Raw genomic sequence first — 13,478 nt, 5'->3', positions numbered from 1 at the left:
CACTGGTCGTGAGACACATGCCAGCTGCTTGGAAGAAGACAATTGTTCTCAAAGTCAAGGTTGTGACCTTTCAAAAGCACTTGATACTCCATTAAAACTGGATGTTTGAAGAGATATGCCTTTGGCCTGATCCAACTATGCTTTCTAAAGTTCTTAACAACTTAAATTGGAACAGAATTTTTCCTGCTTCTCATGGAACTTTGTGGAAACACCTGTATTTGAGAGTTCATGCTAGCAGGACTTTTTCTTGTGAGACAGTGGGTATATATCTGTATATCCATTTCTACATCTATGTCTATCAAACTATATTCTTAGGGACCTTTTCTGGAGAGAGAGTTAGTAACATTTGCACCATACAGAAATCCAGTTGTATTTATTTGGTGATCAGAGGCCTATTTAAGGCATAGCTAACAGCAGGAGGATGGCAAACTCCTTTACTATGAAGAAAATGAGCACTTAGTTGAGAAGCTTTTGTTTTGAGTCTGTTCTGAATTTCACTTGCTGCCACCCAAGGAAAAGACTAGAAGTATAGATGTATCAAGGTCCTTACTATGGCTTTTCTTCTGCTCAGTAACTCGTTTCTTCTTTACTGAAGGAAAAGCTGGAAGCCGGGGAAAATAATTTCTCTCTGCTATTTGGCACACTTATACCATTTACAACCCCCCCCCCCAAAAAAAACCTCACAACCCACTTCAATTTTCTATTGACTTATTTGCAAGAAGAGTCACTATAATTGAATTCTTATGTTTTGTTTTGTTGATTTGGATTTATTTTAATCAAATCCAGACCCTCCATAGAGCGCACAGAGTCCAAGACTGCTTACAGACTTTAAAATTGTGAACTAAAAAAGAAACCTTTAAACAATGAGAAAGAGCTGTCCAAAATAGTCAGCTCTATTTAAACCAGTGCCCAACATTATACAGAAAATTGAAATATATGTGGAAAAAAATTATGCTCTGTATTGGACTACAGTGGTGTCAGGGCTTGTACCAATTGAGGTTTTCATAGGAGAGCATTTCAGTCTGTGTGAATTCTTGAGTGGATCATTTTGTTTTAATAATCTGTAGGTCCTTTCATAGAAACATATGAAGAAAGCTGCCACTGAAAACTGGTGTATGAATGAGCTGTTCATTCTCTGTCCCCTCTCCTCTTATAATTATATGCCTGGATTCTCATTGTAACACCCTACACAGGTAGTCCTCACTTAATGACCATTTATTTAGTGACAGTTCAGACTTACAATGATGCTGGAAAAAAACAACTTATAACCAGTGCTCACACTTATAACCTTTGCAGCATCCCCACAGTCACGTGCTCACACTTTGGGTACTTGGGAACTGGTTTGCATTTATGAGCATTGCAGTGTTCCATAGTCATATGATCACCATTTTGACCTTCCTGGCTGGCTTCTTGTAAGCAAAATCAGTGGGGAACTATATGGTTCGCTTAACAACCACATGGTTTGCTTAATGACCATGGCGATTTGCTTAATGACCACCACAGAAAAGGTCATAAAATTGGGTTGAATTCACTTAATGGCCACTTCGCTTAGCAACTGAAATTCCAGTCTTAATTGTGGTCATTAAGCGAGGACTACCTGTAGCCAGTGATTATATTCAAATAGCAATGTACCTCTCTTGATATTTCCCCTCCAAAATAAAACTAGAACTACAAGTTGAGACAGGTTTATTTCCAATTCTTACTTAGCAGACAAATATGTTTGGATGTAATAGCAAATGATGGTCTTCCTGAAACTGGGACAGGGAAAAAAAATCAGAGCTGCAATTTTAGGAGAAATGAGAAGCCAGGGAGTGTGGTTCAGTATTACAAAGGAATTGGTAAAAATAAAGCCTTGAAACTGTTGAAATGAATAACATTTTCTACTGAACCATTGGTTGGTTTTTAAAATTGTGTTTTGTAGCTCCATAGAAACTTACCAGAAATTCCTCAGTAAGATCCATAAAGATGTGCACGAAATAAAATATACAGTATGTCTTGATTTGAGCTCAGGTTCAAAACACTTTCCCTCAGAATTTTCTTCTAGACTGTTCCAAGCTGTCGGAGTCCCAGTGGCCCAACATTCAAAACTCACTGAGAACAGGAAACAATGGGTAGTCAGAACAAGTTCCTTATTTTCTCAGTTACCATTCCAGGATGGTACCACGGGTAGTGTTGTTTATCTGCTTCCTACCACATAACTTCAGAAAAAAATGGTGAAGAAGGTGATTTTCAAAAGAATATTAAACAAAATCTCGTATCAAACAGTGGAACCTGTAATTTGGCTTTTTTCCTTTTTTATCTCTTTGTATTCTGCCTGACAAGCAGAGATTAATCCATCTTTTTGCTGGATTTGGTGCTTGTTTTCATTAGTGGTAGCTATAAAAAAAAGGCAAGGGGAGCTAGAACTGTTACATTAATAATGTTAACAACAGGAAAATATACCATATAAACATACTATACCAGCAACAACACCCAAAAATCCAGTAAATCCAATGAATTAAGCTTTGGATTTTTAGCATTTTACTTGAAGGTTGAATATCAACAAGACCCACAACCATAAATTTGGTACCTACTACACACCCACCACACACTCTACTCTTAAATCAATAAAACCAAAATAATAGTTCTGCATTTATAAAGACAACTATAAGTTATGCTGATTTGTTGAGCAGGTCCCATATTCCAGAATCTGCTCTGGCTTTCTGTGTGCTAATGAACAGACTAGTTTATCAGATGTCAAGGCAGAGGGAGATACCTGGAGATAGAAAGCTTGCAAAAACTTTTCCTTATCAGTCTTTTCCAGTTTCCTCTACCATCATATTACACTTACAGCTAAGATTAATTGCTTGACACGGAGAAGAAAGTAGAGGACTGATGGCCTGTGCTCATTGATTTATAGCAATCCAGTTCATTTTGAAAAGCACCTGGCTTTTTTAGAAGCAAATTAGAAATATATAAATAAAATAAAATAAAAATAGAGCCAGTTTGGTGTAGTAATTAAGGTGCTGGACTAGAAACCAGGAGACTGAGAGTTCTAGTCCTGCCTTAGGCATGAAAAACTAGCTGGGTGACTTTAGGTCATTCACTCTCTCTCAGCCCAACTCTCCTCACAGGGTTGTTGTTGTGGCAAAATATGAGGAGGAAGGAGTATTGGTATGTTTGCTGCCTTGAGTTGTATATGAATAAAAAGCTGGGATAAAAATCTAAAAGAAAAATGTATCCAAATTCAGTGTATCTACTTGAGAACTTTGATGATGCATACCATTGCCAGAGTAGATTTCCTACATGCATCCATTCACATTGTTGCAGTCTGGCTTTATTTCCTGGAGGATGGACTGGTTTGATCTTCTTGCAGTCCAAGGCACTCTCAGAATTTTCCTCCAACACCACAGTTCAAAAGCATCTATCTTCCTTCTCTCAGCCTTCCTTATGGTCCAGCTCTCGCAGCCATATGTTACTACGGGGAACACCATTGCTTTAACTATGCGGGCCTTTGTTGTCAGTGTGATATCTCTGCTCTTAACTATTTTATCGAGATTTGTCATTGCTCTTCTCCCAAGGATTAAGCGTCTTCTAATTTCCTGACTACAGTCAGCATCTGCAGTAATCTTCGCACCTAGAAATACAAAGTCTTTCACTGCTTCTACATTTTCTCCCTCTATTTGCCAGTTATCAATCAAGCTGGCTGCCATAATCTTGGTTTTTTTGAGGTTTAGCTGCAAGTTAGCTTTTGCACTTTCTTCTTTCACCTTCATCATAAGGCTTCGCTTTCAGCCATCAAAGTGGTATCATCTGCATATCTGAGATTGTTAATGTTTCTTCCAGAGATTTTAACTCCAGCCTTGGATTCCTCAAGCCCAGCATGTTGCATGATGTGTTCTGCATACAAGTTGAATAGGTAGGGTGAGAGTATACAGCCCTGCCATACTCCTTTCCCAATCTTAAACCAGTCCGTTGTTCCGTGGTCTGTTCTTACTGTTGCTACTTGGTCGTTATACAGATTCTTCAGGAGGCAGACAAGATGACTTGGTATCCCCATACCACTAAGAACTTGCCACAATTTGTTATGGTCCACACAGTCAAAGGCTTTAGAATAGTCAATAAAACAGAAATAGATGTTTTTCTGAAACTCCCTGGCCTTTTCCCCTTTTTTGGTATGGGGATATAAGTTGATTTTTTCCAGTCTGATGGCCATTCTTGTGTTTTCCAAATTTGCTGGCATATAGCATGCATTACCTTGACAGCATCATCTTGCAAGATTTTGAACAGTTCAGCTGGGATGCCGTCATCTCCTGCTGCCTTGTTATTAGTAATGCTTCTTAAGGCCCATTCAACCTCACTCTTCAGAATGTCTGGCTCTAGCTCACTGACCACACCGTCAAAGCTATCCCCGATATTGTTATCCTTCCTATACAGATCTTCCGTATATTCTTGCCACCTTTTCTTGATCTCTTCTTCTTCTGTTAGGTCCTTGCCATCTTTGTTTTTGATCATGCCCATTTTGGCCTGGAATTTACTGCCACTGTTTCTAATTTTCTGGAAGAGGTCTCTTGTCCTTCCTATTCTATTGTCTTCTTCCACTTCCGCGCATTGCTTGTTTAAAAATAATTCCTTATCTCTTCTGGCTAACCTCTGGAATTTTGCATTTAATTGCGCATATCTCCCCCTATCACTGTTGCCTTTTGCTTTCCATCTTTCTTGGGTTACTTCTAGTGTCTCAGCAGACAGCCATTTTGCCCTCTTGGTTTTCTCTTTCTTTGGGATGTATTTTGTTGCCGCCTCCTGAACAATGTTGCGGACTTCTGTCCATAGTTCTTCCGGGACCCTATCTACTCAGTCCAGTCCCTTAAATCAATTCTTCACCTCCACTGCATTTTCCTTAGGAATATTAGTGAGCTCATATCTAGCTGATCTGTGAGTCTTCCCTAATCTCTTTAGTCTGATCCTAAATTGTGCAATAAGAAGTTCATGATCTGAACTACAGTCAGCTCCAGGTCTTGTTTTTACCGACTGTATAGATGTCCACCACCTTTGGCTGCAAAGGATGTAGTCTCTGATTTCAGTGTTGTCCATCTGGTGAAATCCATGTATAAAGCCATCTCTTAGGTTGTTGGAAGAGAGTGTTTGTTATGCAGAGTGAGTTGTCTTGGCAACATTCTATCAGCCTATGTCCTGCTTCGTTTTGTTCTCCCAGGCCATGCTTACCTGTAATTCCAGGTGTCATTTGACTGCCCACCTTAGCATTCCAGTCTCCCGTGATGAAAATAACATCTCTTTTAGGTGTGTTGTCCAGTGGGTGCTGCAGATCCTCATAGAACTGCTCTACCTCAGCTTCTTCAGCATCTGTGGTTGGGGCGTATATTTGGATCACTGTGATGTTAGATGACTTGCCCCGAATTTTAATTGAGATCATTCTATCGTTTTTTGGATTGTATCCAAGCACTGCTTTAGCCACTTTACTATTAATTATGAAGGCTACTCCATTTCTTCTGTGGTCCTCTTGTCCACAATAGTAGATCTGGTGGTCATTTGATGTGAAGTGGCCCATTCCAGTCCATTTCAGTTCACTGATGCCCAAAATGTCTATCTTTAATCTTGACATCTCACCAATAACCACATCCAATTTGCCCTGGCTCATAGATCTTACATTCCAGGTTCCAATGGTATGTTGATCCTTAGAACATCGGATTCGCCGTTCACCACCAGCACTGTCGGCCGCTAGCCGTCCTTTCGGCTTTGAGCTAGCTGCGTCATCACGTCTGGGGCTAGTTGAACTCATCCTCTGTTCCTCCCCAGTAGCATTTTGACCATCTTCCGACCTGGGTGTCTCATCTTCCGATGGTATACTGACATATCTCTGGTTGTACTGATCCATTTAGTTTTCACAGCAAGAATACTGGGGTGGGTTGCCATTCCCTTTCCCAGGGATCACATTTAGTCTGACCTCTCTGTCATGACCTTCCCGTCTTGGGTGGCCCTTCACGGTTTAGCTCATGGCATCATTGAGGTGCTCAAGCTCCAGCACCACGACAAGGTAACGTCCTTTGCAGATGTAGAAAGCATCAAAAACCTATTGAAGCTATTTGTCAGAGGCAAGAAATGGTTAAGTACCTATATAGTGGTCAGAAATCTTTTGAACCCCAGTCACTTGCATACTAGCCTGCATTATGCCCAGCTGCAAATTACCACAAATTCCACAAGATCAGCAAATCTTGTAAGATTTCTACATCCTCGTCCTGAGATGTTACAAGACCTGATGTGAGAAAATGGAAAACTCATGAGGTTTCATTTCAGCACTCTTATGCTAGTTATCATAAGCTTCAGTGTACTCTCTTGTGTGAGATCACACACAATGTTAGATGTTGAGCTTTCAGGAACCATCATGAGAACTGACAAAGTTGCAAGGTCTTGCCAGTATTTAATAATATCTATTTTAATTGAATTTTGGATGGGTAACATTTTGGAAGAACCAACTCCCTTGAGCTTCAGGTTCTATATTGCTGACTCCTAACCTGCATCAGTGCTGCTGTTTTCAAGCTGCCTAAAGATATGAACTGTAGAATGAGAGGAAAGCTGTATTCTTGAATGGCCTCATTTGCAGGCCATGCAAAGCACAGGAGATGGGTCTTCATCTTCTGTGTGGCAGAGGAAGACACCTACTGGAAGTTCATCACAGTCCTAGTGGGCCAATATCTACCATGTTAAGACCTCATTAGGAGAGTAAATCTGAGGAAAAACAAATTGCAGTGATCAAACAGAATGGTGGGCACCAATTGGAAGGCACCTAATTTTTACTTCCTCCCAGAATGACTCCTGGAAGAGGGAGCTGGAGTGGAAAAGATGGCAGTCTCCAACTCAGTTGAGCTTGAATTAGTGTATTCCAGTGTTTCTCAACCTCAGCAACTTTAAGCTGTATGGAGTTCAACTCCCAGAATCCCCCAGCCAGCATTCTGGCTGGGGGATTCTGGGAGTTGAAGTCCACAGAGCTTAAAGTTGCCGAGGCTGAGAAACACTGGCCTATTCTAATACATGACCCACTTTTATCCTATGGATATCCCCAATTTTTGGCTAATATTGAAAACCTGAAAGGTCAATCAAGTCCTAGAAGGCTCACCACATTGAACAGCATTGTGCATTGAGAGATATGAGGAGATGCAACCATTTTTCTCACCGGTGGTATTCACTTCCTGATGGCTTATATAGAGAAGCAGTTTATCACGGTTGCTGCTTACTTAGTAAGGAATATCCATGCATGAATCAACCTGTCATCAATGGCTTGAAGAGGAAAGGGATGAAGGAGATCATTTGTTATTCTGTGCTTTTAGATGAACAATATGCATTTAAAAGATTGTAGGGTCCTTGCTGAAAGCGACAACTTGCAGTTGAAATAACACACCTCAGAATTTACACATTAGGGAGAAACACACACAAAAACAAATTGTGGTAGAAAAATGCCTTCTGTAAAAAGTGTATGCAGAAAGGGAATTGCATTTCAAAAAGGCTGTGACCCCCCAAATCCTTACAGAGTCTAGTGCAGATTTAGTGTTTGGCCAAATTCAAAAACCGATGCAGAAGCAGGCTGAAATGAACTTGTGGCAGGGTGAAAGAGAAAGTGGAAGATTTTTACATCTCCAATTGCAGATTGTTGCATAAGGTCTCTTGGAACTTTTTAACTTTCCACTGCCTTTCAATGCTGCTGAGAAGTTTAAATTGCATGTTCCTGTGTTTCCAGACAGTGAGATCATTCATTCACTGCAGAGAAGGATTCTTATTTTCCAGTCTGTTTTCTGCTTTTCACCCATTAGGTTCTTGAAGTAGCATTCATGCAATTAAAATACCTTATTTCACAATTGCCTGAACGGCCTCTACAGTTAACTGCTGGAGCTGCGCTAATCCTTCAGGAGAAGTGCTTCCAAATGCATGGGACTGCGTATGAGGCTCATATCTTTAAATCAATAAAGCAACTGCATCTTTTTCTAGATTCACAAAACTACTTCCTAATCTACTCCAGGTTTCTTTTGAGATTTCAGCATTAGACTGAAGAGGAAGGAACCTTCCAGGCAGTGTGGGGTGGACTGGAAAAGGCCATGGATGTGTAAGAGTGAAATGCCTTTCATTCCTCTGAAATGCTTCTGAAAAAGAATTTGCAGCAAAGCTGGAGTGCTATAGTAAATGCATTTCTGGATAGTTTCAGAGCAGGTTAGAAGTTATTCAAACACACACCCACACACTGAGCAGGGAAGAATTGTCCCCATTTTTTCCTTGTGCAAACTTGAGCCTCATTATTTTGGAAAGGTAGTACTTCTATAGAGAGCTAGTTTGCCTTTGGCATGAAGCTGGCTGGCTGGCCTTGGGCCAGTCACTCTCTTTCAGCCCCAGGAAGGAGGCAATGGCAAACCACTTCTGAAATCTTGCCAGGGAAACTGCAGGGATTTGTCCAGGCAGTCGCCAGGAGTCAAGACTGACTCAAAGGCACACCCCCTCCCCCAAAGAAAACCCTACTTCTATTACCGATTCTTCTTACTCTGCCATCAGTCTGGGCAGACATGGTTATTACTGGATATGGCTTCAAACCCTCTTGGGTTGGCCAATTGGCCTGTTCCTGTGCCAATTAGCTGATGGCATCACTGGGCACTTTCTTTAATGCCCAGCCCTTTGCAACCTTCAGTTGATCATCCCAGACTCACTTTGCTTCCCAAGTCAGTTTGAAGCCATTGTTGTAAATAGTAAGAAGAGAAAGGAATCAGAAGTCAGCCTGAGGAGTTTACTGGGTTGAGAATTTTATTCTGAATATGCATGGAATCAATCTATACTAGCCTTTCTCAACCTTTTGATCTTGGAGGAACCCTTGAAATATTTTCTTCAGGCCTTGGGGAAGCCCTGCACATGCAGGCTCAAACATGGGCCAGAAGTTACAAAATTATTATATTCGTTTCATCTGTAGGTCTGTATATATGCATTAACTGTGTTTTTAAACTGAAAATAAAGAATGAAATTTACCTCTTAAATGTGAAGTTGGCTGAATCTGAAATAATTTTAAAAATAAATCATGATCTCCCAGGGAGCCCCTGGTGACCTCTCATGGAACCCTAGGGTTCCACAGAACCCTGGTTGAAAAACCTTGACCTATACTAAGGGTTGTGCATTTCCTCATCTATGTTCCATTTTCAAAATCATTTTGGACCTGAAAATAAAGCAAGTGTTTATAAGTTTCCACTTGTAAGGAAGGCATATTTTCTTAAAGTATATTAAATAAAATTCTGACAATTTCTCTCTGTAGAGGCACATATATTATCTCTAATAATGTTTGTTTAAATCATATTTAATGATGCAAGCTACATGAAAGTACACATTTGCAACAAAACAGATACAAATCCTCATTTTGATAAATCACAAAGAAGAGCATCATGCCACTAAAACATGCAAAATTTTCAAGAAATCTGTCTTTCAGTCTGAGTGGAGCAGAAAAGGACATTTGGTCCTTGGAATTTGCAAAATATCCCCCCCCCCCCCAAATGATCCATTTAGTGTTTGGCAAATTAAGTCCAAATCCTGTATATGCCCTATTTAGGCAACATTATGGACATTGATAAACAATAATGACTTTGTTGTCCCTATTTAAATAAATGTGGTATAGCCTCCATTGTTATTTTCTTTCTCCCTACAAAGGAAGTGAGGGATATATGAGGGATAAATGTTGAATTCATCAGTCCTCTAAATAGGATCATAGAATGAAAGAGTTGGAGATCGTCTAGTCCAACCCCTTGCCTAGTTTAGGAATCCACTGCTAAAGCAACAGATTTAAAAGCCAATCAACATTTTGCTCAGTCTAAACTTAGGAAGCATGAGAAAAGAGCTCATTGAATGATCTTTATTGTTTCTATTAAATTCCATGATATAAGTAACCAACAGAGGAGCAAGAAGCTATAAATAAAATAAATTAAGCAGAGATGCATGAGTTTTTTTGGTAAAAAAAAGTATTTCCTGTGGCATATTTTGTATAACCATGTTTCAAAATGTGGCATATTCTTTATGAATTATAACTTGAAAGAGAGTAACAAATCCTTATGCATTAATCTTTTGCAACACTGTTTCAACCTACACTAAATTTTGTAAGCCATTTGCAAAAAAATCAGAATAACACTGTGCAATCAATTTTGCCCCATTTCATATGTTTTTTTCTTTCTCTTCCCAATTAAATATCTCAGAATTGGCAGTTACCTACTGTACATAGACAGACTGAAACTGTGTTAAAAAATCTCCCTGTTAAAAAATGAACTTGCAGGATGCTGGCATTTTACTTCCTGTATATCTTATTAACAAAACTGTAGTTTACTAGGTCATCTGATTCCTATTTGTTTGCCTATTCAGGTTTCCAGAAAGTGGAAACCTGATAGGGGCTCCTTCAAATTGGGTAGCAAAGTATGCCACAAAGCTAGGTTAAATGCATAATAGGGATTAAAAAATCAGTGTGTCTGTGGTTGCTAACAGTTCCCTTTAAAGTTTTATATGAAAACAATTACTAAAAAGTTTATATATGAAAACAGTTACTAAAAATAGCTTTTACTCTCTTTCATTATTAATCCACAATAATTAATTATAGTTCATATTTAGACATAGGTATGTCATATAATTTAATTGTCCATTTTTCAACCAATCAAGTGTTCCCTTTCCTCTCCCTTCCTACTGTTCTCTTCCTTCTCCTTCTCCACTATTTCTTCTTTCCTAATTACCCATAGAAAGAGTAAAGGGATAGCAGAGTGTAAGAGGAGCAGTAGCAACTACTCCTGCCAGACACAATCTCAGTAGAGGCAAAGAGAGGGAGCATGCTACCAAGGAGGTCCACTGGATTATTAATAGCACATTATGCAAAGTGTCCCCTACTTGCCAGTCTTCCCTATCTTTCTTCTGTATGGTAGTAGTACTTGCTGCCACTGCTACTAATTATTTTGTAATGATTAAATCTTGATTCAGATATTTTAAGCATGTGACCCCATTGTCATTATTCAGTATCAGTTTTTTCCTAACCTTCTCCTCTACTTTGTCACACAGGACTTTTCCAAAGAGCAATAGCTCAAAGTGGAACGGCTCTTTCCAGCTGGGCAGTCAGTTTTCAGCCTGCAAAATATGCCAGGATGTTGGCAACAAAAGTTGGTTGCAATGTATCGGATACAGTAGAATTAGTAGAATGTCTACAGAAGAAGCCGTATAGAGAACTTGTGGATCAGGATATTCAACCGGCCCGATACCACATAGCCTTTGGTCCAGTTATTGATGGAGATGTGATACCAGATGACCCTCAGATACTGATGGAACAAGGAGAATTCCTCAATTATGACATTATGTTGGGTGTTAACCAAGGAGAAGGGCTTAAGTTTGTGGAAAACATTGTTGACAGTGAAGATGGCATATCTGCTAGTGATTTTGACTTTGCTGTGTCCAACTTTGTTGATAACTTATATGGGTATCCTGAGGGCAAAGACATCCTGAGAGAAACTATTAAATTTATGTACACAGACTGGGCAGATAGACATAATCCTGAAACAAGAAGAAAAACACTCTTGGCTTTATTTACTGACCATCAGTGGGTTGCACCAGCAGTGGCTACAGCTGATCTTCATTCAAATTTTGGATCGCCTACATATTTTTATGCCTTCTACCATCATTGCCAGACAGATCAGGTACCTGCATGGGCAGATGCTGCTCATGGAGATGAAGTTCCTTATGTATTAGGAATTCCCATGATTGGTCCTACTGAATTGTTTCCTTGTAATTTTTCCAAAAATGACATCATGCTAAGTGCAGTGGTGATGACATATTGGACAAACTTTGCAAAGACTGGGTAAGTATTTCAAGGTGGGCATCTTAAATAGCTTCAGGGAATTTATAATGGACCTGGGCAACTCTCAAAATCTAATGCAGACATTCCCAAAAGCACTAGCACATGCTGAAAAAGCTATTTCTGACGAAGTGTCATTAAAATTTACAGACGATTGAATTTTTATGCTCTGACCATTTTCATCCATGTTGCAAAACTCGCTATTATTCTGCTTCAAGCAGAGAGGAGTAACATACAGATGTCTGAGAAAGGTGGGTGGATCTCATGTGAATGAATTCTAGTGAGATCTGATTGTAAATAACTTCTAGCATGTGCACCAAATAAACATGAAGAAGGGAGAAATTACACTGAACTGATTAATGCAAGGATATCATTTCATGTCTGTAGCAACACTGGGACAGTGAACAAACAGCCCTACAATATGAGGTCACAGGGATTACAATGAACTGATAAATTCAGAATGTTTGAATATTCAGAAAGTGCTTCTTGTTGTTATGATGATGCCAGCAGATAGCATGGAAATAATTGGCTCATTTAGCTCTATGGCAGCAAAGGCATGAGTTGCAACTGCACTTAATGTAACATTACTTAAAATGTGTTTGAAAAGGATATTAGACTGATTTATCAAAGAAGTGTTGGGTAAGGCAAATCTTCACCTTCCGAACTATTATGTCGCTCAAGTTAGTTTCAGGAAAGAAGGGAAGAAAAACAAACAAATCCAGGACTGGAATTAGTTTTATACCTTGCTAAACCAGAGATATGAAAGAAATGTAGCTTGGAGACGTATATACATTTGGAGAATTCTTCAATCACACAGACATAATTTTTGCATAAAGAAATGTACAGATTACATAAAACGTACTTTCATGGAAATGGGCATGTAAAAAAAATCGCAGAATTTGAAGCATTTTTAAAGTAACTTGAATAAAAATGGTCAGATCAGGCCAATATTTATTTACAGTATTTTATTTTATTTTATTTTTATCCTGCCTTTATTATTTTTATAAATAACTCAAGGCAGCAAACTTACCTAATAGTCCTTCCTGTTCCTATTTTCCCCGCAACAACAACTCTGTGAGGTGAGTTGGGCTGAGAGAAGGTGACTGGCCCAAGGTCACCCAGCCGGCTTTCTTGCCTCAGGCGGGACTAAAACTCACAGTCTCCTGGTTTCTAGCCCAGCACCTTAACCACTAGACCAAGATGGAATGTGTGCCATCTTAAGACTGGACTTAGACTGGATTTAGACTGAACTAAATTTCCACTGGAGACACCTAGCTGGTTATTACAGGGGGGGAAAATTCTGAACTTGTTTGAACTTGCTAATGCAATATTATATATTTTTATATTATTGTTGTAAAAACAGTGATGATGATGATGATGATGATGATGATGATGATGATGAACAGTATGAAATTATTAAAACTGAACTGAGCCCTCTCATTATATTTTGCTCTATGGGTTCTTGAAGGTTTAGTAAAGGATTTGATCTAGATCTAAAATACTAGATCATTCAAATGAATGAGATTTGATTTAGGAGTAAATTTAGTTCCATGAATTTCATGCAGTCTATTCTAAATATGACTAAGGCTGAATCTTAGTCATGCTCATAATTCAGCCTAATTTAATGCTGTGTTTTTTG

General features: G+C 39.1%; 1 protein-coding gene across 1 annotated transcript in view; it reads left to right on the top strand.

Annotated features, from left to right (window-relative positions):
• The window catches only part of NLGN1 (neuroligin 1), a 468,892-nt gene that overhangs the window by 452,175 nt on the left and 3,239 nt on the right, over positions 1–13,478 (top strand). Inside the window, exon 5 of the mRNA XM_063306435.1 lies at positions 11,053–11,842. Within this exon, the coding sequence (XP_063162505.1) occupies positions 11,053–11,842 (790 nt within the window). The remainder of the gene's footprint in view (positions 1–11,052; positions 11,843–13,478) is intronic.

The sequence above is a fragment of the Candoia aspera genome, chromosome 6 (genome assembly GCF_035149785.1).
Source record: "Candoia aspera isolate rCanAsp1 chromosome 6, rCanAsp1.hap2, whole genome shotgun sequence".
In the NCBI taxonomy this organism is placed as follows: domain Eukaryota; kingdom Metazoa; phylum Chordata; class Lepidosauria; order Squamata; family Boidae; genus Candoia; species Candoia aspera.
The sequence above is the reverse complement of the archived record's forward strand: the minus strand, read 5'-3'. Positions and strand labels throughout refer to the sequence as shown.